This window comes from Geotrypetes seraphini, chromosome 6 (assembly GCF_902459505.1).
Source record: "Geotrypetes seraphini chromosome 6, aGeoSer1.1, whole genome shotgun sequence".
In the NCBI taxonomy this organism is placed as follows: Eukaryota; Metazoa; Chordata; class Amphibia; order Gymnophiona; family Dermophiidae; genus Geotrypetes; species Geotrypetes seraphini.
In genome coordinates, this window is record NC_047089.1 from 42,301,494 (window position 1) to 42,328,806 (window position 27,313).

Genomic DNA, 27,313 nt, shown 5'->3' on the forward strand with positions numbered 1-27,313 from the left:
TGGATCCGCTCCAGGTGGTGATGGTTATACAGTGGAATTTTATAAAACATTTCAAAACTTTTTATTACCCTATTTGTTAAATCTTTTTCAATATCAACTTGATAAAGGTTGTACAAATGGCACTATGGCAGAATCATTAACAATAGTTTTACCAAAGCCAAATAAAGATCCCACTTTGGTATCGAACTATAGACCAATTTCTTTAATAAATGTAGATGGAAAATTATTAGCAAAAATACTTGCGTTAAGATTGGCTAAAGCTCTCCCCCATATTATAGGTATGTCTCAAACAGGATTTGTTGCTCAAAGACATTCATCTCATAACACTAGATTAGCATTCCATATGTTATACTTAACAAAGAAAATGAATGAGCCCACTTTTGCTGTTTCTTTAGATGCAGAAAAGGCTTTTGATAGAATAGAATGGACATTTATGTATCAGACAATGGAATGGTTTGGTATAGGTCCTGGATTCACACAAATGATACAAACATTATATAGCTCCCCTTCTGCTAGATTATACATTAATAATACGTTTTCAGAAAAATTTAATCTACAAAGAGGAGTTAGACAAGGTTGTCCTTTGTCTCCTTTACTGTTTGATATAGTTTTAGAACCCTTAATATTAGCAATCCAACAAGTAAAGGAGATACAAGGTATACCTCATTCAGATAAAGAATACAAAATATCAGCTTACGCTGATGATTTATTATTATATTTGAGGAATCCAGAATCTACCATTCCACATTTACTTGAACTGATTGAAAAATTCAGAAAATTTTCAGGATATAAAATAAACTGGAACAAATCAGAAATACTTCCATTAAATATACATTGTACAAAAGGTTTATTTGATTCATTCTCTTTTGTTTGGAAAGAGGATGCTATTAAATACCTTGGAATTTGGATTACAAAAAATTTGGAAGACACAATGAAAATTAATAAAAAAAGTTTATTACAAAAAGTGACAGAGATGTGTGAGCAATGGAACCCTTTACACTTATCTTGGTGGGGAAGAGTACAAACTGTTAAAATGATGATATTACCTATAGTCTGTTACCAAATGGGAATGATACCAGTTTTCTTCCAAAATTCTTTTTATAAAAAGTTAAATAAGATATTAACAAAATTTATTTGGCTTGGGAAAAATCCCAGAATTGCTTTAGTGTCATTGCAAAGACCAATTGCGGAGGGAGGGGTAAATTTTCCCAACTTTTATAGGTATCATCAAGCCTATATTTTACGTCAAGGTATGTATTGGATCCTCCCAGAGCCCACTGACAATATTCCAGATTGGTTCTGGCTAGAATGGAGACTTATGTTTCCTTTACGTCTTAGTCATGTAGTTAGTATCAAAATGCCAAGGCTATACAAAGAACATAAAATATTCATGGATACATGGAAAACTTTAAGATACATAAGTAATCTAACTCCTATTCCAATTAGTAAATCAACAACTCAAACGATTTGGTTAAATCCCAAGATCAAAATAGGCGGTTTCAAAATAATCTGGAAAAACTGGATGACAGCAGGTATTCGTATTTTAGATGATATAATAAAAAATGGTAAAATGCTGGAGTTTTCACAATTGCAACATAAATTTGATCTTAATAAAACACAATATTTTAGATGGTTGCAATTGAAGCAATCCATTCAGGTAGGGTTCCCTGAATGGAAAAATCTTACTAATTATCACAGTTTGGAATTCTTGTGTTTCCAGATAAATTCAATAGGACATGAAGCCGCACAGTGGTATAAAATAATATCTGGATATATAAATAAAAAACCAAAAAATGGACTTAGAGACATTTGGAGCATTGAGATAAAACATCATATTAATGCATCTCAATGGCCACGACTTTGGTCTTGGAGGTTAAAATGTACGGTGTCAGCATCTATGAGACAAACTTGGTTTTTTCTTTTGCATAGAGCTTTATGGACCCCTACACGTTTGCATAGAATTGATAGCTCTAAATCTAATAGATGCTGGCACTGTCATGTTGAAATTGGGACATTAGACCATCTTTTATTCTTTTGTCCATTTATCTTAACATTCTGGAAATCAATCTGGCCCCAAATTAATAGGATGTTAGAAAATCCAGTAGCCTTGACATATGATACTATATTATTTGGAACAACAATGAGAGTAAGAAGTCAAATCTCATCAAGTAATAATAAACTTTTATTTATTTTAACTGGAATAGCAATACAACAAATCACATTTAATTGGAAAAGACATGACAGGTTAAATTACACTTTCTGGTGGAATTCTGTTTGCCATATATACAAAATGGAACTAACCATAGCAACACAAAAAGGATATATTAATAAATTTCAAAAAATATGGAGACCATTAACAGAATTTTGTAAAGAACAATAATTTTCCCATGTTTAGAATTTGATTAAAAGGGAAAGGGGGGAACATGTTTTTGAATAATATAAAATATATAAAAATTTAAATATATAATAAAACTAATGGAATTTTGATTGAAAGGGAGGGGGAGGGATGGGATATTATTATTATAATTAATAAGAAATATGTAACTTTAAAACTCTGATACATTAATTGCATCTATTTTTTAAAAAAAGTTTTATCAATTTATCAATATGTAAGCTTATCAAGTGTGTATATATAAGTTTATATAAAGAATATGTAATTCACTTGTTGTAACATAAGAAAATGAATAAAAAAATTCAAATGAAACATACCGAGGGCCTCAAAATAATACCTGGCGGGCCGCGAGTTTGAGACCACTGCTCTGGACCCAGTCTGGGTAGGTGATACATTTCCAGATCCAGAACACTAATCTGCCTTATTTAAAAAAAACCAAACATTGACTTCAAGATGCTTTCTGTCTTGGATTCACAAAGTGTAGGATTGAAGAAAAATAGGATGAGAAAAAAAAAACACACTGCTATAACAGGCAGCAAACCTGCAAATCTCATCCAGAGGAACCGATGACGACTCTGCCCAAAAATACAAACCACTACTGGTATGAGTCTGCACTGCGAAAGGGGGGGGGCTTCTTTCTAGCCGCCATGTAAGCCGTGGAAATGGCTGTACAGATCCACCTGGAAATGGTGGCCTCAGAAGCAGGCCTACCCTTGTGGGCAGGATCTGCTGGAACAAACAGGTGGTCAGAAAGGAGATACTGCAACAAAAACCTGCACACGTCCAAGAACCACAACACTCAGTCCTGCTCCCTTGAACTAGAGGAAGCAAAAGCAGGAAGTCGGACTTCCCAATTCTTTCAGAAGACTTCCCAATTCTTTCAGAAGAAAGAAAGAAACAGTGCACAGCATCACACTGAAATCTGCAATATGCATAAAAGGATCACGGCAGGAGAGAGCCTGAAAACCTGAAACTCTACGGGCTGAGGTAACAGCCACCAGGAAGACTGTCTTAATTATAAGATCCATAAAAGACTCCTGTTCCAAAGGCTTATACAGCGGATGAGCCAAGAACGGAGAACCAGAGTAATTTTCCAAGTGGGACAGGGTAGGCACAATTGAGGCCTAAGTCACAGAGCGCCCTGCAGGAAACGAGCCAAATCCAGATGAGCTGTCAATGAGCCCCGCAAAGAGGGAGGACCCAAACAGAAAAAACAAGCAATCTGCACCTGGAGCGAAGCTACCACTAGGCCCTTCATCAGACCATCCTGCAGAAACTACAGGACACGAGGAATCAATGGAACAGATAGGTCCATCTGACTCAGGGTACACTAGACAAAGTAACAACTCCAAGTCTTCATGTAGGTCACCTCTGTGAACTTCTATTTGCTGTGAAACAATGTATCAACCACCAATGAAGAATAGCCCTGGCTAGTCAAGGCTGTGTGTTCAAGAGCCATGCTGCAATACCAAAGTGCTCTGGATCCTGCATCGCAATCGGACCTTGTGTGAGAAGGCGAGAATGACAAGGTAGCTCAAGCCACCGATGCTGCTGGAGCTGAACCAAGTCGGGCCACTATCCACCTCAACAGATGCCCCAACATGGGACATGGAGGGAAGACAAAGAGGAGACCTTCCCGTGGCCAGGGCTGAACCAAAGTGTCCAGGCCTTCGCAGTCGGCCTCTCGATGATGACTGAATAATCAATTGGCTTTCTTGTTGGCAGCAGTCACCATTAGATCAAATATGGGGCAACTTCACTGAGTTACTATGCAATCAACCGCTCTTTGAGATAGGGACCACTCTCCGAAGTCCAGTGTCGGATGACATAAAATCTGTTTGAATGTTGTCCACTCCTGCCACATGCACCCCTTTTTTTCTAGGACCAATATAGCAACAAATATTCTAATCCACATATTTTTTCACAATAAGAATCAATTGGCACAAGAACATTTAAATCATCAACTTCTGCGACTATGAAGCACTGAGCAGAGTAATAATATTTTAATAATCAAAACAAAGACTACATAATGCAATTATACATTCTATAATAAAATAAACTACAACCACATACCTATCTTCACTTTTAGTTTCCAGAGGAGGGGCAGGACCTCGTGATTGACCAAGTGGATCAAATACAGACCCTGAAAAATAAAAGACCATAAACATATAATCCATATAATCCTTAAAGTGACCAAATAAGTAGAAAAAGCTAAGGCAAAAGCCAGCTAGATATTTAGGTGCATAGGGAGAGAAATGGCCAGCAGGGAAAAAGGAGGAGATAGTGTCTTTGTACAAGTCTTTTGTGAGACTCCATTTAGAGCACCTTTGTACAATTTAGGCAACCACACCTTCAAATGATATAAATAGGATCGAGTTGGACCACAGGGTAGCTATTAAAATGATCAGTGAAGAGTAGGAATACTTTGGGTTAGGAATAATAAAGGAATGTCCAGTTATAAGGTATTGGGCTGGAGAAGGAGAAATTAAGTTCTTACCTGCTAATTTTCTTTCTTTTAGACTTTCCAGACCGGTACAAAATTCACTGATGGGTAATAGCTCATCATGACCGAGACCAATCTTTTGGTTATAGTACTTAATAGCTGTCTCTTCCTCTATCTAACAGTCTACCGAATAATCAAGCAGAACTAAGGGGAAAAAACTAGCTATAAACAGGAACAACACTCTGAACAGGAGTAGCAACTAATATACAGGAATGCTGTTGGAAAATGCATAGGATAGGCCCTTGCAGCAAAATGTCCCCACAGCTCACCAGCCGAGCCACAGCCGCTGTTCTTTGATCTCCCCGACCCTAGAAAAAATACTAGAACCAGGAGAAAAAAGCAAAATCTTCACGCGAAAAACCCGCAAGAACAAAACGACAACAGACAGGGTGGGGTGCTGTACTGGTCTGGAAAGTCTAAAAGAAAGAAAATTAGCAGGTAGGAACCTAATTTCTCCTTCTTTATCAACCTTTCCAGACAGGTACAGAATTCACTGATGGGACATACCAAAGCAGTAGCCATCATGGGCAGGACCACCGAAGGGCTGACATCAGAACATGCTCACCAAATACTGCGTCCCAATGCACCTGAACATCCACACAGTAGTGTTGCACAAAGGAATGCAGAGAAGACCAAACTGCCGCTTTACAAATATCCACTGGAGGCACAAGCAAAGACTCAGCCCAAGAAGCTGCCTGACCCTGAGCGGAATGAGCCTTAAGGAATTCCGGAACAGGCTTCTTCTGAAGAAGGTATACAGAAGCAATAGTCTCCTTGATCCAGCACACGCCTTAGAAGCACCATCCCCTTACAAGGACCCGCTAAGAGTACAAAGAGACGATCGGATTTCTGGAATTCCTGGGTCCGCTGAACATAAGAGCAAAGGACCCAACAGACATCTGCTTCTGCGCAACTGCTTCTGCTCCGAAGAGCCCTCCCAACTACCAAACAACACTCTGAACAGGAGGACTAGGGACTAATTGACATGAAAAGGCGAAACCACCTTTGGCAGAAAAGAAGAAACAGACCGCAACTAGAGAATGACACGGGGAAAAAATCTGTCCCCGTCCCCGGCTCACCGTCCCCTTCACCGCCATTCCCTTCACCGCCCCGTCACCACCATCCCCTTCACTGCCCCGTCACCGTCACTGCCATCCCATTCACCACCCCGTCACCGTCCCCGCAGCATCCATATAAGCCTCAGTACTGCGAAACACCATGAAGACAGAAGAGAGTCCTGCCACTACTACTACTGCACTGAGAATCTGTTTCACTGCCTCTGCCCTGTAGTAAAAAAAGAACATAAAATAAATCAATCGACTTGTCCTCCCTTGCAATGACGTGTCCCTCATGTTCACCTATAGCTCGAATCGGGTCAATTGTGCACACTAAAAATGCCCACCTGAGCACATAATCATGCAGATGCAGTACAATGAGCAACAGGAGGATCTGGAACGGGAGCGCAGGCAGGCAGTGATATAAAAACAGCAGACACCCGACCGATTGCAGCATTCCGCCATCTCCCTCCCTCTACCTCACCTTAGATGTAGAGTATGCCGGCTTTCTTTTTCGCCTAGCCGCACGCATTCAAAAAGCCGCGCACGCACGGCTGCTCATTTGTTCAATATTCTCCTCTGACGCAACCGGAAACAGGAAGTTACAGGAGAGGAGCAGATTGATCAACTCGAGCAGCCGCGCATGCGGCTGGGCGAAAAAGAAAGCCGGCATACTCTACATCAGTGTTTTTCAACCTTTTTACACCCGTGGACCGGCAGAAATAAAAGAATTATTTTGTGGACCAGCAAACTTCTAGGACTAAAATTTAAAAACCCCATTTCCGCCCTATCTCCGCGAGCTCGGTCACCTCAGTAACTATAGAAAAATAGACAAATATAGTGCAAAATATAGACAGAAGATATAAATTCTCAAAACTGACAAGTTTTGATCACTAAATTAAAAATAAAATAATTTTTCCTACCTTTGCTGTCTGGTGATTGATTTCATGAGTCTCTGGTTGCGTTTCCTTTTGTCTGTGTATCCTTTCTTTCATTTCTTTCTTTCTGCACTCAGGCCCAAGAATTGTCCCTTTCTATTCCCTCCCTCTTTCCTTCCTATGTCCTTAGTGCCCCCGGTGCCTCCTTCCCATGTCTTTAGTGCCCCCAGTGCCTCCTTCCCATATCCTTAGTGCCCCTTCCTGTCTTTAATGCCCCCAGTGCCTCCTTCCCATCTCCTTAGTGCCCCTTCCTGTCTTTAGTGCCCCCAGTGCCTCTTTCACATATCCTTAGTGCCCCTTCCTGTCTTTAGTGCCCCCAGTGCCTCCTTCCCATGTCCTTAGTGCCCCTTCCTGTCTTTAGTGCCCCAGTGCCTCCTTCCCATGTCCTTAGTGCCCCTTCCTGTCTTTAGTGCCCCCAGTGCCTCCTTCCCATATCCTTAGTGCCCCTTCCTGTCTTTAGTGCCCCCAGTGCATCCTTCTCATGTCTTTAGTGCCCCAAGTGCCTCCTTCCTATGTCCCTCTCACTGCCTTCCACACTTTGTCCCACCCTCACCCCCGAAGCCTGCCTGTCTACCTCTGTCCCTCCCTCCCTAGCCAAAGCCAGCCTGCTGCCTCCCTGCCGCTCAAAAAAAAAAAAAAAAAAAAAGCCTCCTTCCTTTTCCCCTGCCCTTACCGCCATGCTGCAGCTGCTAAAGCCGACAGGAAGTCTTTCCGACGTCAATTCTGAAGTCGGAGAGGCATTCTAGGCCAGCCAGGTTACCCATGGCTACCCGCGACTAGCCGCGGGTAACAACCACCGTGTCATTCTCTAGCTGCAACACCACACACTCCCTAGAAAACTCCAAGAAGGGAGGTCTACAAGAGAAAGCCTGAAGCTCAGAAACGCATCATGCAGAGGTAATAGACACAAAAAAAAAAATCCACTTTAAGTGTAAGGTCCTTCAAGGAGCAGGAACCTAAGGGCTCAAAAGGAGGGCGCACAAGCAAAGACGGGACCAGATTGAGATCCCAAGACAGAACCAAAGGCTGCACCAGAGGATGAAGCAATTTGGCTGCCCTCAAAAGGCAAACCATGTCCAGCAGAGAGGTCAAGTGCCGACCCTGCAGCAACCTGTGAAAAGCGGACAAGGCAGCAAGCTGAACCTGAAGACCAGTCCAGGCCATCCTGCAAGAACTCCAAGATGCTAGGGAAAGAGGAACAAAAAGGAAGCATCCCACGCGCAGCACACCACTCCTCAAAGAGACGCCACACACGACATAAGCCCTAGAAGTGGAAAGTCTCCAAGACCCCAAGAGAGTTGAGATCACTTTATCTGAATAACCCTTCTTACCTAGCCGTTCCCGCTCAAGAGCCAAGCCGTAAGACAAAAGGGACCCTGAGTCAGAAGGTTGGGCAAGAGGGGCAGTGGAAGAGGATCTGCCACAAGATGACAAACCAGATCCGTGTACCATGGGCGCTGGGACCAATCTGTGGCCACCAGGATCACGCGGCCGGAGTGCTGAGTAATGTGAAAAAGAACTCTGCCCACCATCGGCCATGGAGGAAACACATACAGAAGGCCCGCCGTCAGCCACGGCTGTACCAGAGCATCCAGCCCCTCGGCCTGAACATCCCTGCTCCGACTGAAGAACCGAGGCGCTTTGGCGTTAACACTCGTGGCCATCAGGTTCATGACTGGTTAACCCCAACTCTGCACAATCAACTCGAAGGCTGCAAGACCGAGACACCACTCTCCGGGATCTAGCACGTGCAGACTGAGGAAGTCCGACTGGACATTCTCCACTCCTGCTATGTGGGAAGCCAAGATGTCCAGAAGATGAGTCTCTGCCCAGGCCATGAGCAGAGCCACCTCTTGCGCCACCCGGCGACTCTTGGTTTCCCACTGATGATTGACATAGGCCACTGCCGTGGCATTGACTGAGAGAACCTGAACAGACTTGCCTGCCAACAAGGTCTGGAACACTAGCAACGCCAGCCGAATGGCTATGGTCTCCAGAACATTGATCGACCAATATGCCTCCTCCAGAGACCAACTGCCCAGAGCCGAGCGACCGAGACACTGAGCTCCTCAACCGAGGAGACTGGCGTCTGTGATAAAACTGTCCACTAGGGATGATCCACACTCACTCCCTGTAGCCACCACCTGAGAATGCGATGAATTAACTCCTGAAGAGGAACAGAAGAGTCCAGATTATGCACCTGGGGTGACCACCACTGAAGCAGAGCATGCTGAAGCAGGCACATATGAGCTCGGGCCCACCGAACCATGTCCAGGGAAGCCACCATCGACCCCAGAACCTGGAGAAACTCTTGAGCCCAAGGATATCGGGAGGCCATCAGAAGGCAAATCTGCGACTGCAACTTGACCACACAGGTCTCCGGCAGAAAGACCTTCCCCAAGCCGGGGTCATAAAGAACTCCCAGGTACTCCAGGTGCTGAGATGGAGCCAACCAGCTCTTGAACAGATTGACAACCCATCCCAGCGACTATAGGAACTCCATAACCCGAGCCGTAACCAGGGCGCTCTCCTGAAACGACTTTGCGCAGATCAGCCAGTTGTCCAGATAGGGGTGAACCAGAATGCCCTCCTTGCGCAAGGCCGCTGCCACAACCACCATGATCTTGGTGAATGACCAAGGAGCCATGGCCAGACCAAAGGGAAGCACACAAAACTGATAGTGCCAGCCCAAGATCACAAAGCACAGGAACCACTGAAAAGAGGCCTGAATCAAAGCATGCAAGAAGGCCTCCGTCAGATCGAGAGAGATCAGAAATTCCCCTGGCTGAACCGTCAGAATGACTGACCATAGGGTCTCCATGCGAAAGGACGGAACAGGTCCAAGATGGGCCGAAAGGTCCCCTTCTTTCTTGGGCACTACAAAGTAAATGGAGTACTGGCCTGTGTCCCACTCCGATGGAAGCATGGGCACCACAGCTTTGAAATCTAGCAATCTGTGAAGCGTCTGGCGAAACGCTCGCTGCTTTCATGCTGCCTAATAAGGAGAAGTGAGAAAATGATCCAGCAACAAGCGGGAAAACTGCAGCACGTAACCATCCCGAATCACCTCCAGGACCCACGTGATCTCGGTCCATCCCTAGTAATAATCTCGCAGCAGAGCACCCACCAAGGGAGGCACCGGCAAGGAGTCATGGGCGGGCCGGGTGGCAGAGGGACCGTCAAGAGGAATCACACATCCCCTGATAGCACCCCCCCCCCCCCGAAATGACTGCATGCGCTGAAAGAAACGACCCCGGGATGGCCGAGAGGCCAGGAAGGAAGCAGCCCTTCGACCAGGGCGATATCTGCGGAACTCACATAAACGCCCCCAGCAGTGCCAGCTGTGCAGTCGGACGGGCACAGTCCTCAGGCAGGCAGGGCTTATAGCAGTCATTTTAGATAGCAGCTCTGCATGGGGCAGGAGCATAGGAAGATTGTTTCTGCCCCAGTTCACTGCTGGACCACCAGGGCTTTCAAGGTAGGCTTTCTACAGATCTGGGAGGAAGGGTGTTTCAGAGTCAGCCAGGATAAGAGGTGAGAGGGATCACTCCTGTCCCAGCTCACCGATGGACCACCAGGGCTTACAGCAGGCCAGGGAGAGGCCTGCAATGCATCAGGGGAGGGAGGGAGGAAGGGCTGATAGGGCGCAGAGCTGGGCAGGGGTGGTGGTGCTAGATGCAGATCCTTGCAGGGCAGGGCACTTGAATATAAACCCTTGGTTTATATTCGAGTTAACTTTTTTTCCCCCTTTGTAGAAGAAAAAAAGGTTACCTCGGTTTCTATTTGGATGGATTTATATCCAAGTATATATGGTACATACATCTGTGGTATAAATATAGAGGAGAAAGGAGATCTAATAGAGACATTTAAATACATCTGTGGTATAAATACACAGAAAGTAAGGGCTCCTTTTATCAAGCCGCGCTAGCGGGGTTAACATGCGTGACTTTTCATCACGCGTTAACCTCTGCGCTGGCCAAAAACTTTCACCTGCTCAAGAGGAGGTGGTAGCGGCTAGCGCGGCCGGTGGTTTAGCACGCGCTATTATGCGCGTTAAACCGCTAGCGCGGCTTGATAAAAGGAGCCCTAAGTTTCTTTCAATTGAAAGGAAGCTCTAGAACAGCGGTCTCAAACACATGGCCCACGGGCCACATGTGGCTCTCCAAGTTTTTTTTGCGGCCCGCGGTCTGGACTGGATTATTCCCTTCCTTTTGGAGCAGCAGCGGGTCTGGTTGGTTCGTTCCGATCAAAGCCACGGGTTGGCGGCTCCTTGCGCTATCCACTCCTGCATCGGAAGCCTCTCTGACATCACAACATCAGAGAGGCTTCAGACGCAGGCGCGGATCTCGCAAGGAGCCGCCACCCGCGGCTTTGAATGGAATGAGCCGGCCAGACACGCTGCTGCTCCAGTGGCTTACCAAGGGGGGGGGCGGTCCGCACAGCTGGTCACCCTCCACTGTTCTTCCTAGTGCGGCTCCAGGCTCCTCTAGAGCAGGGGTGCCCAACTGCTTCCCTTCCCTTCTCACCGCCGGCACCATGCTCTTTAAGCTCCCTGCTTCTCTTGCCACCCGACCTCAATTCTGACATCGAGAGGACGTTCTGGCTAGCCAATCGCTGCCTGGCTGCCCGGAACGTCCTTTCCGACGTTAGAATTGTAGTCGGGCAGCTAGAGTTGGTCGGCCCCGTGGAGATCTCGGCCTGTTCCCGATGGCGGCAGCAGCAGCAGCCTATTCCCCGGCAGTGGTGGTGGCATGGGGGAGGGCAGGAAGGAAGAAAGAAAGAAGGGGGGACAAGGAGCCAGAAACAAAGCAAAAAATGGGACAAGGAATCAGAGAAAGACAGACATAGAAAAAGAAAGAAAAAGTTGGGGGAGGGAATGAGGTCTGGAGGAGAGGAAGCATACAGGAGGCTAAAAGAAGAAAAGAAACATTGGATGCACAGTCAGAGGAATAAAGTGCAACCAGACACTGATGAAATTACCAAACAAAGGTAGGAAAATTATTTTATTTTCAATTTAGTAATAGAAATGTGCCAGTTTTGAGATAGAAAAGATATTAAACTTTAAATGTGAGTGCTGCAGAAAAAATAGAGTACTTGGAGGGCCGCAGAAAAAACAGTTAATGTCTTATTAAAGAAATGACAATTTTGCAAAAGGTAAAACTGTTAAAGGAAAATTTTATAAACTATAAAGAGTTTAACCTCATGCAAAATTGTCATTTCTTTAATAAGACATTAACTATTTTTTTCTGCGGCCCTCCAAGTACCTACAAATCCAAAATGTGGCCCCGCAAAGGGTTTGAGTTTGAGACCACTGCTCTAGAATGAGGAGGTATAAGATGAGAGACTTAGGAGTAAGCTAAGGAAGTACTTATTTACAGAAAAAGGTGGTGAATGCATGGAATGGCCTGCTTGTGAAGGCAGTGGAGATACTGTATTTAAATTTAAGAAAGAAAAGAACAGGTAAGGGAGAGGAAGAAACAACAACTACACCTGTTCTATAACTTTTCTAAAGTTCTGGAAATCTTACCTCTGAAACCTGCTTTGGTGTAACCTGCTGCACACACTGCTGTGAGAGGCCGAGCAACTCCATCCTGTCAACAAGAAATGCCAGCAGTCAATTCTAAATTAGAGATACAGTACAAGGGCTGCTGAAAAGTTCTCACCCCACTCACCTAAGGGCTCCCTCCTGGGCTTGCTTTATAATCACTAGTGACGGCAATGGGCGACTTCAAAACTTTTCGAAAAGAAATCAAAACCCTACTTTTCAAAAAATTTATCCAGATATCTTACCTTCCCCCTCCTCCTAGATAAATTCTCCCCCAAAACATCCACTTAAATAATCTCTTCCTCCCCAAAACACCAACCAAGTATTCAGATCCCTGAAATGTAACAATCTTATTTGTACTCTAACTGTAATCTATTTGTTATATCACACAGTAACGTACAGCCAATTTAATATCCAATTAGCAAGTTCTTCCGAAATTAATCCAGCTACCTCTCCTCCCTTGTAACCAAAAAAAACCCCAAACAAAACAAAACTGTTGTAACTTCACTGGAAATGTCCAGTTAGCTCTTTTGTAATCCGCCTTGAACTGCAAGGTATAGGTGGAATAGAAGTCCTTAATGTAATGTAATTTATAGGAGGATTCATCAAAGAGCCATAAGCACATTAGTGTGCACAATCGCAATAGCACATACTAACCGCTAAATATGCCCATACTGTGGGCTTTTTTAGCAGTTAGGGCAAGTTAACACAGTTGCATGCAATAACGAGCTTATCGCCCTTTAATTAATCCCCACCCCCTCCTAAGTGGCACAGTCGCAGAAAGAGCAATGCTAGGTCGCTTTTACCCATAACAGCTCCACTGACAAAATGGCTGAAAATGGGAGTAATTTTGATTCAGTTATATTTCAGGACAGGATAATTTTATCTTCCTTCTTGCTGGGTTTGCCTATGATAATTCTTGTTTTGTAAAGATCCTATATAGCTACTATTGATGCAGGCTGATGTTATTTTTATTTGTTTTTGTAATTGCTTCTTGAGTTTCTTGTTGTAGTGTTGAATTTGTTAACATTTTGCAAAGCAAAGAAAAAAGAGGTTTAAAAATATTTCTATTTTTTTTTTAGTTCTCCTAAATGGCACTACATAAATCTTATGTTCATCTAATAGAGAATAAAATATCAGATCTTCACTTGCCCCTTCTTTTATGAACGCATAGCATGGGTTTTAGCACCAGCAGTGGCGGTAACTGTTCCGACACTCATAGGAATTCTATGAGTGTTGGAGCAGGTACTCCCGCTGACAGCACAAAAACCAGCGCTATGCGTTCATAAAAGAGGGAGGGTAAGTAAGCCCTATCATCATCAAACTCAATAACAAATGTCATCAGACAGAAATTTCCATTTTCGGATCCTCAAAAACTGCAGCCAAAAGCTTTTCTTTCAAAAAGGGGTATAGCTCAGGTTGAATGCTCAGCGAGAGTGTTCCTCTTGATACAGACTATTATGGCAAAACATGAATTCAAAACTATTCAGATAAATATTTAAATATACATTTGTGGAAGATTTGAAGAATGTTTATAAAACTTGAACAGAAATTAATATTTGATTTTGATATAAAATACTGAAAAAATAGTAAAATATATTCAAATACTTTCTTTTTTTTCTAGTTCGATGAGGAAGTTTTAGTCAGCTATAGCTTTTTTTGAAAGAAAAGCTTTTGGCTTCAGTTTCTGTGGGAGGTGGTGGTATGGGTATTCACTCCATAAGACACACTCTTATTTCCACCAATTTTTTTGGGGGAAAAAAGTGCATCTTATGGAGCGAAAAATACATAACTTGTTTTTTTTAACATATAGCATTCTATAAGAACACACTGGATGCAGTTGGGTTTACAGTAACAAATATTTTTTCCAGCTATATTAAGAGCCAGCTGAAAGTAATTTCTCATGTTGGCAGGTTGGGTTAGAAAATTGCTCCACTTATTACTTAACTGCTAGCATGATGACTCATGTAGTAGTGTAAGACCTCCAGTCCAAATAAAGTATGCAAAATTTAGTTCCTGCCAAGTGCAGGATTAGTAAAGAGACCATAAGTACACTGCTTTACCTATGTTGGTCTGTAGTAAGTTTTATTCCATGTGCATCTTGAAAAGAGCATGCATTTTGCCCCACAGTCAGGAGAACATGGGAAACATGCATACTGCATGTCCCCCTTAAAATGATTTGTTTTGGGAGGTTTCATTGCTTCAGAATCCTATCCTACAGATCCTATCCTACAGATCCTATCCTACAGAAACAAACAAAGGAAATTACCTGCACAGCTCCTGTCACTGGTCTTCCAAGAGATGAAGAGAGAGAAAGCCTTCCCTATGAAGAGAACAGAGAAAAGAACTATATAAGTGATAACAGATTCCATTAGAACAAAATTTCTCTTTTTGAGCATAACCTATATAATAAAAGGCTAACTCGCGCATGCGCACTCCTATTTGCGTGCTTCCATGATCAGTAGTTCCGTGGACGCAGGAGTGCGCATACGCGACTCGCCAGCCTTACTTCCCAGCATCCGTGATTTGTTTTTCTCCGTCCCCTTCAGTCCCTCTAAAGCTTCGGACTACAGACCCCCAAAGCCGCCGCGGCTCCTCTCTCATCTTCCGACGCAAGTGCAGCTCATGAGAGGAGCCGCCGCGGCGGCGGCTTTGAAAACGGCTCCCCTGCGGCGACAGTCCCCCGACAGATATTCTCGCAGTGCCCACCTCCACCTCCTTTTTTAGCGATCCATCGAGAGGCTCCCCACTCTTCTTCCAACACCTACCGAGCCCCCAGCGCTGCTTTTAACTCTTCCTGCACGTGGCCCAAGCCGACAGTACCAGCGATACAAAAACTGAAAAAGGAGGCGGGACTCTTCCCCACATGAAGCCCTACGGCCGCTGTTCACACAAGCCAAACTCCCACGCAGCCCACCTTGCGATCGCGCACGGGAGCCCCAGCCCGATCGACTCCTCCAGGCCGACTATGCACCGACCTTGCCCGAAATCACAGGCACAACTAAGCGCCAGCTCCTCCCGAACTCGCCCGAACTCACACACACACCTAATTGTCAGCTCATTTGAAGAGCCTGAACTCACAGCCACACCTAAACATGCAGACCGGGGTCGTGGGAGGAGTGTGTGGCGCAGTGGTTTGATCTACAGCCTCAGGACCCTGGGGTTGTGGGTTCAAACCCCGCGCTGCTCCTTGTGACCCTGGGCAAGTCACTCAGTCCTCCATAGCCCCAGGTACGTTAGCTAGATTGTGAGCCCACCGGGACAGAGAGGGAAAATGTTTGAGTACCTGATTGTAAAACCGCTTAGATAACCTTGATAGGCGGTATATAAAATCCTAATAAAACTTGAAAAAACTTGAAACATGCGCCCTGGCAAGTGGTGCACAGGGACTTGAGAGGGAGGGAAATTGGCTGGGGAGAAATACAAGCAGACAGCTTTGTGATGTTCCCAGAACAAATGTGGCAGCTCAACCCAACCTGAATGGAAGTAAAGAGGTATGTAACATTCTTCTTTGCTTCCACAGTTGTCAAAACAAATTTCAGACACTCACAGAAGGACAGGAACACTGGACAAGGAGAGAGAGACACACAGACACTCACAGAAGGACAGGGGGCTAAAGAGACAGATTGAAAAAAAAAACACCACAGAAGACAAGGAGAGAGAGACACACAGACACTCACAGAAGGACAGGGGGCTAAAGAGACAGATTGAAAAAAAAAATACAGTGGACAAGGAGAGAGAGAGACAAAGACACTCAGAATTTCTGGACAGGGATCTAAAGAGACATTGAAAAAAAACCACAAGAAACACTGGACAAGGAGAGAGAGACACACAGACACTCAGACTTATACAGATCTGCAGAAAAAATGGACAAAAAAACAATTTATTAAGCACAAAGTATGCAACAAATAGGAAAAATATAAAAACTTTAAATAAATCAACCATACAATGGATATTAAAGCTCTCATATTAAGTTTTCAGTAATTTTCACATATATTCTAGCAACCGTTAATCTAACGGGCTTAAACACTAGTCATAATATAATTTTACTAGCCCTGTTAGCTTCTCTACTACAACAGTTTCACACCTGAAACCAGGGTATATTTAGTAGAACTAGAATACAATCAAAGAATATTAATGTTGCTGATCTAAAGTTTCAGATATTTTTTTTTTTTAAGAATATATTTTATTGCATTTTATGAAAAAGTACAAACACTCAAATATGCAAGGTGTACAACTGAAGAAAATGAGTACCAAAACACAGCCCAATTTCACCTGAAACCAGAGCGTCCACCCCCACTCCCACCCCCACTCCCCAACCTCAACCTAAACATAAGAAAAACACAAAGTCCATTCCAGTGCAGTCCCTACATAAAATCTCAATAAATGGCTACGAGCTCTAGGCGTTAAAGTGTCCAGCACCATGTTATACAATGCTATTTTACCCATTAAGGAAAGTGGATAGACCCTCCAATTCTCCAATTTTTGAACAGTAGTAAGAACCAGAGGGTCTATGTTGAGGGTATACAGTTTAGTAGGGTCAGGGGAGATAACGATACCCAAATATGTAAGGTGACCCGACGCCCATACAAGAGGAAAGGTTCCCTGCCATTGCGTCTGCACCTCCGGGGTCAAAGGCAATACCATAGACTTTGATTTGTTCAACATCATTCCCGAATACATACTAAATTCATCCAACAATTCTAAGGCCCTAGGGAGAGAAATTGCAGGAGATCCCAAAGTTAATAAAAGGTCATCTGCATAAGCAAATACTCGTAATTGGGAATCCCCCTCAGGCAGACCCTGTAATACATCATCCCGCATGATAGTACGCAGAAAGGGGTCCAAATACAGTAAGAAAAGAAGAGGGGAAAGCGGGCTGCCCTGCCGCGTCCCACGCGCTATCTGAAATACAGGGGAACGTGTACCATTAACCAAAATGCAAGCCGTGGGATCATTATAAAGCAGGTGAAGCATATCAAGGAACCACCCATCAAAACCCATATAAGTAAGCACGTTAAAGAGGTACTCCCAATTAACCTGGTCGAAGGCCTTGGCAGCATCTAAGCCCACCAATATCCCCTGATGTTCAGAATCCCTAGAACGCTGTAGTGCAGTGAGTAATCTGCGAACATTGAGTACTGAATGACGATGTTTAAGTTTAAGTTTTATTACCATTTGATGAATCGCTTATACAAATTTCTAAGCGATGAACAATTTAAAAAGCCACCAGTTTGTGGTCTCACATACAATTGGATATAAAAAAACAACATAAAATTAAATAAATCAACTAACATTTTTGCAGTCAGATTAAAGACAGACATGATTGAAGGGGGAAAGGGGGGAAAAGTTACAAATTCATTTTATATTGGAAATTACAAAAAAAGGAAAAAGACGAAAGGGAGGGAAGGGGGTTAATGGGGTTAATATCTATAACAAAATATGAAGGGTCCAAAATAAAGCCTATTAAACATCAAAAGCGTCTTGAAACAAAAAAGTTTTCAATAATTTTTTAAAAGAGGTAAGATCTTTTTCATTTCTAATATAATGTGGCAGTGAATTCCACAATTTGGGAGCCATAACAGAAAACATATCACTTCTTCTTGTGCCAATGATTTTCAAAGAGGGAACTGTTAGTAAATTTAAAGAAGATGATCGAAGAGAACGCGGGGAATTGTATGGTATAATCATTCTTGTCATAAATTGTGGTTCATTAAAGATTAGTACTTTGAATACTAAAAATAGTATCTTAAAGTTAATACGGTGGGAGATAGGAAGCCAGTGTGATTTAATCATTAGTGGTGTAACATGATCATATTTTTTCGCTTTATGAATAAGTTTTATTGCCTTGTTCCGGTACTATCAAATGGGGCAGCAAAGTAGCCAGTCTATTAGCCAAGATTTTATCTAATATTTTGATATCCACATTAATCAAGGATATGGGTCGATAGGATTCAATGTCCATCTCAAGTTTATCCGGTTTAGGTATTAAAGTAATGAATGCCTGATTTGCCCCCTGGGGAAAGGAACCACCCTCTAGGGCCGCATTATAATATGCCTCCAGAGGGCCACAAAGGGAAGAAAAAAGAAGTTTATAGAACTCCGGAGAAAATCTGTCAGAACCTGGTGATGTACCCCCCCTTAAGCTGTTTAACCGCTCCCTGCAGTTCCTTACCCTGAATGGGACGGTTCAAAAGTAAACGATCTGGTGACGTCAATCTGGGAACCCCTGCATCCATCAAATAATCCTCCACCTCGGGCCCCCTATGGCTGTCCCTGGAAACATAAAAGTCCTTATAGTACTGTAGAAAACTATCCACGATATCAGGAGTGGTGGTAAGTTCCTTACCCGAGCTGAGTAGAATACGGGAAATGTGACGGTTTGGACGGTTGGGTTTTGTCAAATTAGCCAGCAGACGCCCTGCTCTATTCCCAAATCTGTAAAATTTAAACCTGCAATAATGAAAATAATGTTGGGTGCGTTCATGTAATAAGGTATTCAAGGCGTTCTGTGCTGTCACCAGGGCCTCCTGAGACTGTGGGGATGGATGGGCAATATGGGCACGTTTAAGACGTTTGTATTCACTCTCCAAATGTAAAATTCCCCGGGAGATACGGGTTCTATGCGCACTGACATATGAAATAATATCCCCCCTAAGAACAGACTTAGATGCCTCCCAAAATAATAAGGGTTGTGCCTGATGTTGAGAATTGAAAGCCACATAGTCGTCCCATTTCCGTGTAAGATATTTCTGAAAATTCAAATTGTTAAATAAGTAGGACAGAAACCTCCAGGCTCCCCCAGGCACAGAATCCGTACCACTCAAAATGTCAAGCCAAATAGGACAGTGATCAGACACAGAAAGAGGACCCACCTCTGAAGCCTGTATCTTAGGTAAATAAGCAGACAATGTCAAAATGTCTGTACGGGAAAACGTTCGGTGTGCACGAGATTGATGCGTGTAGTCCCGTTCCGTAGAGTGCAGCACATGCCAAGGGTCAATAAGATCTAAAGCAGTGTTCTTCAACCTTTTTACACTCGTGGACCGGGAGAAAAAAAAGAATTATTTTGTGGACCGGCAAACTACTAGGACTAAAATTTAAAACCCTATTTCCGCCCCATCTCCGTGAGCTTGGTCCCCACAAATCATCTGATTCCATCCACACATGCCTCAGTTATGATTTTATATTGAATGTAGTTTATTAAAGTATAAAAAGAAACAATATTCTGTACAATTGTCATTTTATAAATACAAATAATTCAGAGCAAGGATCAACAAAACCCATGTCTCCCCTCCCCTTCACATATATCCCCTCTACTATCAAGAAAACTGAACAAGCCAAATTATTACAGAATGCTACACAGAAATATCATGCTAACAGAATACTGTAGTCACACATGACAGGAATAGTTTTAGGGGAGTGCAACTAGGGCAACTGCCCCCTGGTCAGAGAGCGCCCTAAGCCAGTTGGAAGCTAAAGAAGCACTGCCTGGGTTTTGCAGTCCCAAGTTATGTCTAACACCAGCTCTAGCAGGATATATATTTCAAATCTGATATATTCTAATCACAAAAAAGAAATAAAATTATTTTTTTCTACCTTTTGTCGTCTCTGGTTTCTACTTTCAATCTTTTCACTCTCTTCCTTCCAGTGTCTGCCCTCTCTGTCTCCAGGTCCAGTAGCAGCTGTCCGTTTTTTTTTTTCACCATGCCCAGCAGCTTTCTCCCCTCCCAGCAACTCTCCTTACTTGCCAGCGCTGCGATTCAGTAAGGCAGTCCCGGGTCCTTGGTTGGGTCGCACCGCCTCTGAGGAAAGCGGAAGTTGCATCATCAGAGGCGGCCCGACTCAGCAAAAGCTCCTTTTTGAATCACTGCGTTTGTAAGGAGAGCCGCTGAGAGGGGAGAAAGCACAGTGTGAGGCTCCCTATTATCTCTCCAGCCCTGCGCGAGTGACAGCTCCTCGATTTTGCCGGTCCTGTGCGGAGCTTGGAGCAGAGAGGGTGGAAAACTTTACGCTTTTCGGTCAGCGCTGCGGAGTAGTCCTGGCCTATGCGCACTGGTAAAGTTTCATATGTCAGAGGTTCTCTTTTGGAACAAAATGCACGCAGCAGCTCTACTTTATGTCGGTAGTTATGAAGTTTGCCAATTACCACTCTGGGTCGCTGGTCAGTTCTTGCTCGGGGGCCCACTCTGTGTACCCGCTCAAAACGAGCTGGGCCCAAAGAGGACAGCATAGGGAGCTCACTTGCCAGCCAGGATTCCACCACCGAAAGTAGCACCGAGTCCGAAATAGTCTCAGGTAAGCCAATAAAGCACAGGTTTCCACGGCGAGACCTATTTTCCAAATCTTCAATTTTGTCTTGATAAAAGCGGAGCTGGGTTGTTAAGGTGGACACTGTGGAGTCCATCGCCGTGGTCCAGTCTTCCACTGCTGAAACCCGCGCCTCCAACTCCGTCACTCGCTTTGCGTTGTCCTCTAATAAAGATTCCAACTTAGTCAGCTGGGTGGAGATAGTTTCCATGCGCGGCCCTAATGCCTGCAAGATCACCTGTTGCAGCTCCGTGATCATTTCAGGGGTAAATGCCGCCGCCGGAGCGTCCACACGAGGTGCGGCTGCCATTTTGTCTTCGCCGGGCCGCACCTTCTCCCGGTCTTTCTTTGCCAATTTTGAAGTCATTTGAGCTGCCGAGTGAGCCAGAAACCTGTCCATACAAGTAGCACTATTTCCGCTGGCAATGGGGGTCGAAACTACTCGTGCCTGTGCTCAAAATACAGCGGCATGAAGTGCAGGGCTCCGGAGCCGAACGGACATGCAGCCGATCAGCTCACAGAATCACGTGATCCCCAAGTTTCAGATATTTTTAAATAACAAGAGAAATTTCTTTTCTGTAGCTTTGAAAATTGTTTAAATTTGCTTTACTGTCCAAACCTTTTTAAACCCAGCTACACTAACATTTCATCATATTCACTAGTAATGAGTTAATGCTTAATAGTGCATTGAACAAATATTTTCTCCAATTTGTTTTAAATGTACTACTATATATTAACTTCATGGCTTGTTCCCTAGTTTGTTTGTTTTTTAAAAAACTAACAATTGGATTGATCTACTCAACTCTCTTCTGCTATCTCTTCTCCAAACTGAAAAGTCCCAATCTCCCTAGACATTCTACTTATGAATGTTGTTCCATCCCCTTAATTACTTTGATCACCCTTCTCGGTACCTTTTCTAACTCCGCTATATCTTTTTTGAGATGAGGCAACCAGCATTGCACATAATACTCAAGGTATAGTCACATCATGGAGCAATATAGAGGTATTAAGATATTTTTCTCTATTTCTTTCCTAATAATTCCAAACATTGTTCGCTATGTCATTTTAATAATAAAAGTTTTTTTTTTTTTTACTAAAAGAAATCCCTTATGGAGACATTAAAAAAAACAAAAACCACAACTTACCCCAAACCCTGTTCCCAGAGGTCTTGCAGTTGCTGTGCTGGGAATTTTGCCAGTAACCTTAATAAGAAAATACATATTTCTTAAATATATTCAAAGAACAGGTTTCACAACATACTTTGTGTTAGCTGACATTCTTTCAATCCAAAAAGTCACAATGAGGGCAATTTTTAAAGTTGCCTTTGTGCAAAAGCCAAGTATGTGCCTATTTCAAAACTATTTTATAAAGTTACCTCACCAACCCTGCAGAAATTACAGCTAATAAAGTTGTAGATATTCACACCTGTCAGAACCAATCATAAATGTCTCTTGCATATTTATAAATATTCCACCTAGTCAGCCAGCTCCATTCAGAATTTTTTTAACACTGACTGTGGCCAGCTAAATTAACCCTAGATATTCAGTGTGGGGCTTTGACTGATGCTGGCTGCCAGGACTTATGCAGATCTGGTTAATATTCAGCTGGGTCTGCAACAGTTACCACATGCTGCTACGAGAGATCGTGACAGCCGTTTTCTTAGAGAAGTTAAAGGGGCAGGAGCTACTCCCAATAACCCCAGGGATCACCAAAAACATCAGGAAGGCCTGGGAGGGCCTACCTAGACTGCAGGGGCAGCAGTGGGGTTCTACCTGGTGGTGAGGAGGGGGATTTTTAGGGGGCCAAGAGGGGAATTGAGGGGCTTTAAAAATAAGAAAAAGGTTATATGGGACCCAGCTAATATTCAGTTAGGATCTGCATAACCCCTTTCTTCTTTTTTAAGCCCCCTATCACCTTCCTTCCCCCTCCCTCCAGCTCACAGCCATGCTGACTCCCCACCCTCCTCCCTGAACATCTCCCCAACCCTCTCCCCGCCAAAGTCTAGGTACCCTGGGCCTACCTGAAATCCCTGATGGTTCATGGGGTTATTGAGGGCAGGAGTGAAACCCACTCACTCCAGCCCTTTACAGTTTCACTAAGAAAATGGCTGCCACAACCCCTTACTGTAGCTCACGGTAACTGTCTTATGCAGGCCCTGGCTAAGTTATCAGCCTTTATTCAGTGCTGGCATCCAGATAACTGCCGGCTCCTCTCCAACACTGCCCCTAACCTAGGCCATCAGAGGCCATAATCAGCAGAACTGCCCAGTTTAGTGCCACTGAATACCAGGGACTGGGTGGCCACAAGCGATTTAAGTGGGCATAAGCCTCTCTTGCATTCTTAAATTGCTTTGAATATTGGGCCCATATAAATTGCAATTCTACCCTCATATCTCCCAAACTCCACCCCAGGATGCTTACACCCAGTCTTTTAAAAGAATGTACATTATTGTTACCATGAATATAACCTGTGGGTAATTATATTTTAAAAACAAGGCTTTTTAGTGCATTAAAAAGGTTACATATGAAAAATCCTCTATAAAATTACCCCCATATCTTTAGTTCAATGGGCTTTGATTTTATGAAGTTTCACTACTTTTTTTAATCACATGTAGGTTTTCATACAGATCAGTCATCCATTTGTCTACATAATTTCTCAGTCTCATAAAATAAAACAGAATGTATGTAGTCACATATTTAGGGGAGCGAGAGGCTAATCAATGTGGGATATCACTAAGACAGGTTATTTTAGCACAAGTCATGTTATTTTAGCACAGGGTCCCATTTTATGCAATGAAACCCTGTGCTAAAAACAGCATGACTTAGGCTACCATTAAGATGGGCTATTTTACCACGTTGATAACTTTCCCCACTGATTGTATTACTAAGTGGATGTGGCAATAATCAGTAATACTTCTTGCTCCTTATGACCTGCACAAGATATTTTAATTGTGAACTGGGGAATTGTATGGAAGACTTTGCCCTAAAAGGACATGAGTAGAGGTTATCTACATGAAAGCACATGACTGTATAATTTAAAGACTTTAACTAGCTCAAATCAAGATCACATCAATACCTACAGTAGTTTTCAAGTTTCTTCAAATTTAATTAATTTAAAATTCAAATACAGTAAAAGGGTCAGAACCCCTAGGGGATGCATATTCTAATGATTAGACACCTTGGACACCTTTTTATTACATAGGACTATATTTAATGTGGGGATGGAGAGGTATGTTATGTGATTTAATGGGTTTATTCTTGATGAATGGGATTGGTGGGGGAGGGGTCTTTTTTATGTGCATTTGACAATAATTGTTAGAATGTCAAGTGATTTGTACGAATTATCTGATTGAATATTGTACACTTGTTGCAAGAGTTAAAACTGAATAAAGAATTTAAAAAAAAAAGAACCCCTAGTGGAACTGTGCATAAAGCTACAATCTTTTGTTTTATTTATTTCACAAAAAAAACTACTGTATATAGTCAATTCAGGAAACAAATTGTCCTCTCACCAGAACTGCTCACACCCAGTGGCGTAGAAAGGGGGGGGGTTCCACCCCAGGCGCCAGCACCTGTCCTCTCAGCCTCCCACTCCTTCCTGACCTCCCCTGTCGTGCGTGTGTGCTCCTTTCCTTCACTTGTACCTCTTTAATTTTCCCGACGCGAACAGTACCATGAACTTGCTGCTTGTGTTGATGTCAGCTCTCTCTGACGTCACTTCTGGATCCCGTGTCTAGGAAGTGATGTCAGAGGGAAAGCCAACATGACGCAGGCAGCAAGTTCGTGATGCTGCTCAAGCCTGGAAAATTAAAGAGGTATGGGGGTGGAGAAGAGGGGCATGTGGGCGGAGGGTGGAAACAGAAGGAACGAGGGTGGAGAAGAGGGCAGGGAGGGGTGCCACTGTCCCAGGCACCCCTCACCCTCGCTATGCCACTGCTCACACTCCCTATTTTCTGACAACTGGACCAGTCTAAATATCTTGCACTCTGAGGAGACTCCAGACTCATTATATCTGGGATAGGTACAACTCAATATTTATGTGAGGAGTTTAATTGAAAGCCACGTAATTTGCTTCATTCATTTGAAATGGACTTCAAAAATATACTTACAGGAGGTCTTCTGCCATGACTGGTCCTCACAGCCTGCTGAAAAGCTGCATCATTTTCCAAATCCTAGCAAGGTAAGCAATCAATAGTTTCAAAGCAATCATGTATACTTAACATACAGTTGATATAGCTCAATCAAAATGAATTTCAAAGCAGATGGTCAGTGCCTGATTAGCTGGGTATGCCACTATTCAAGTTTCAAGTTTATTATGACATTTGATTAATCGCCTAATCCGAATTCTAGGCGATGTACAAAGTGATAAAAATTACAAAGTAAAGGAAGACAAACATAAATGACAAGTACCAAATCTACTAAAACATAATAGTAAGTCAAATTACACATACATTCAAAAACACAGGGAAAGCTAGGAATGAATTACAATCTGGTTATAAAGTAATACAATTAGGGTTAAAAACAATAGGGAAGGGAATAATTAAGTAAAACTAATTAAAAATGGACTAAGAGCCATAAGCAATTCAGTTAATCATTGAATGCATCTTTAAAAAGAAGACTCTTTAGTTTGCTCTTAAATTTTCCGAGATTCTTTTCCTCAGATATTAGTGTCAGCCAATGGGTTTGTTTTTCCCTTACTATACCTAGAATATTAGGCATCATTTCAATCTCTCAAATATGGGTAATTCCATGTCAACTGGTCCAATTTCAAGGAGGGTCTCCCCACTTGACCTCTGATGAAGATATCTAAAGTTTTGGGGCACGATTTTAACTAGGGGCTCCTTTTATCAAGGCATGCTACGGGGGTTAGCGCGTTGGACATTTCATCACATGCTAACCCCCGCGGCAGCCTAAAATCCTAACGCCTCATCCATGGAGGCGTTAGGTACTAGCGCGGCAGGCGGTTTAACGCGTGGTATTCTGCACGTTAAACCGCTACTGCACCTTTGTAAAAGGACCCCTAGGTCTCAGATGCCAACATAGCTGTCAACAAGCACTTGCACAGACTTGTCAGACATGCATTAAAACTGTGTATTTCTCTACTTTGAGGTCAATTTTAGCCTATTAGGAACAGCAGGTCTAAGATGTAGCTAAGTGAGTTTTGAATCTTAAAAACTGTTCTTTCTAATGGTGCAAAAAAGAAAAGAATTGGAGAATGTACAGTTGTGATATATGGCTTCAAACATAGCTAAACATTTGTATAAAATATTTTCATCAATTTTGATGAAACTTTGGGCTCCTTTTACTAAGATGCGCTAGCATTTTTAGCGCGTGCTAACCACATGCTATACAAAAAATACTAATGCAAGCTCTATGGAGGGATTAGTGTTTAGCACGTGCGGCATTGTAGCACGCGATAAAACCGCTAGGGCACCTTAGTAAAAGGAGCCCATTATCTCATTAATAATGCACAATAGGCTTAAAAATTTGTGGGGCATCCACTGGTTACAGTCTTTTCCATATCCTGAATTCTTAACCCGGGTGCTTCTAGATTTTTATCAACTTTGTGGCTGCCTTATGATCTAACAAAGCATCTGTCACTGTTCTGATGTTTGGATGTACCATATGTTTGGATTCAGCCTAAGAGGTTGTCCTAGAAATGTGACTTTCGCCCTGATTGATCTCCTGTTCGTTCCATAACCTGAATCCAAATTTGACACCTTTTTAGTATCTTCCGCAGATACAAAAAAAGTGGCCCAAATTAAAGAGCCATTAACTCTTAACCTAGTTGAGATCTTGCCCCCAAACTTTGGATATCTTCAGTAGAGATCTCAACACATCCCCTAAAAAATTTCATCAGTTTCTGAGATGGTCAAGTGGGACATGGAATGATCCAAATTTATAGCTAATTTTATTCCTAATACTTACATTTTACCAGAAAGCTTTCTCCTGGAAGTGTAAGATATTCAAAGCAAGATATTTAAATTCATTTAGAAGTTCTTAATCAAGTTGGGGCACTTAAGGATAAATTTTCAAATAGACACTGGGTTCCCAACTTAACTAAGTTTCTATTAGTTTAATTAAGTTCTTTTTAAGATGCAACCTAGCCATAGCTGCAAGGAAAGCAGGCTTACCTCTGTGTCATAGGTTGGATTGTAGTCATTGTAGCCAGTGTAAAGATCCTCCTCGTCTTCTTCAGGTACCAGATGGACATGTTGCATCATTTATTCCTACTTATTTCTGTCAGGAACATTGATTTCTTCATAAGGCAGGTCTCTTCAAATCTATTACCCTCTAAGGTACATACATAACAGATTTGCTTCACAAGACAGTTCATACCATTACAGAAGTATCTCAGGACATTACAATAATTTCATTAGTAAGCTTGGTATTGCTTACTAGATGCTAAAGTTATGTGTCTAGATACAATGTGCCGAGTATGAATTCCATAACAGCATCTAGGCACCAAGATTCAATTACAAAATACCAACACAAATTAGCTTCTATATACCTACAATTAGGTATATCCATTTATGCTATGTCAATAGCCAGCATAAATGCACACACTTAA

General features: G+C 42.9%; 1 protein-coding gene across 3 annotated transcripts in view; it reads right to left on the reverse strand.

The window, feature by feature from the left end:
• IFT88 (intraflagellar transport 88) overlaps nucleotides 1–27,313 on the reverse strand; it is a 219,164-nt gene that overhangs the window by 180,177 nt on the left and 11,674 nt on the right. For 2 of the 3 annotated variants that reach the window (XM_033949812.1, XM_033949811.1), the window contains exons 2-7: nucleotides 26,877–27,036; nucleotides 24,852–24,914; nucleotides 21,889–21,945; nucleotides 14,703–14,756; nucleotides 12,416–12,479; nucleotides 4,466–4,535 (exon numbers count right to left, since the gene is read on the reverse strand). In XM_033949812.1, the coding sequence (XP_033805703.1) occupies nucleotides 4,466–4,535; nucleotides 12,416–12,479; nucleotides 14,703–14,756; nucleotides 21,889–21,945; nucleotides 24,852–24,914; nucleotides 26,877–26,966 (398 nt within the window). In that variant the 5' untranslated portion in view covers nucleotides 26,967–27,036. Of the gene's footprint in view, nucleotides 1–4,465; nucleotides 4,536–12,415; nucleotides 12,480–14,702; nucleotides 14,757–19,308; nucleotides 19,408–21,888; nucleotides 21,946–24,851; nucleotides 24,915–26,876; nucleotides 27,037–27,313 lie in introns of those variants that run through there. The other variant, XM_033949814.1, reaches the window with a different exon arrangement.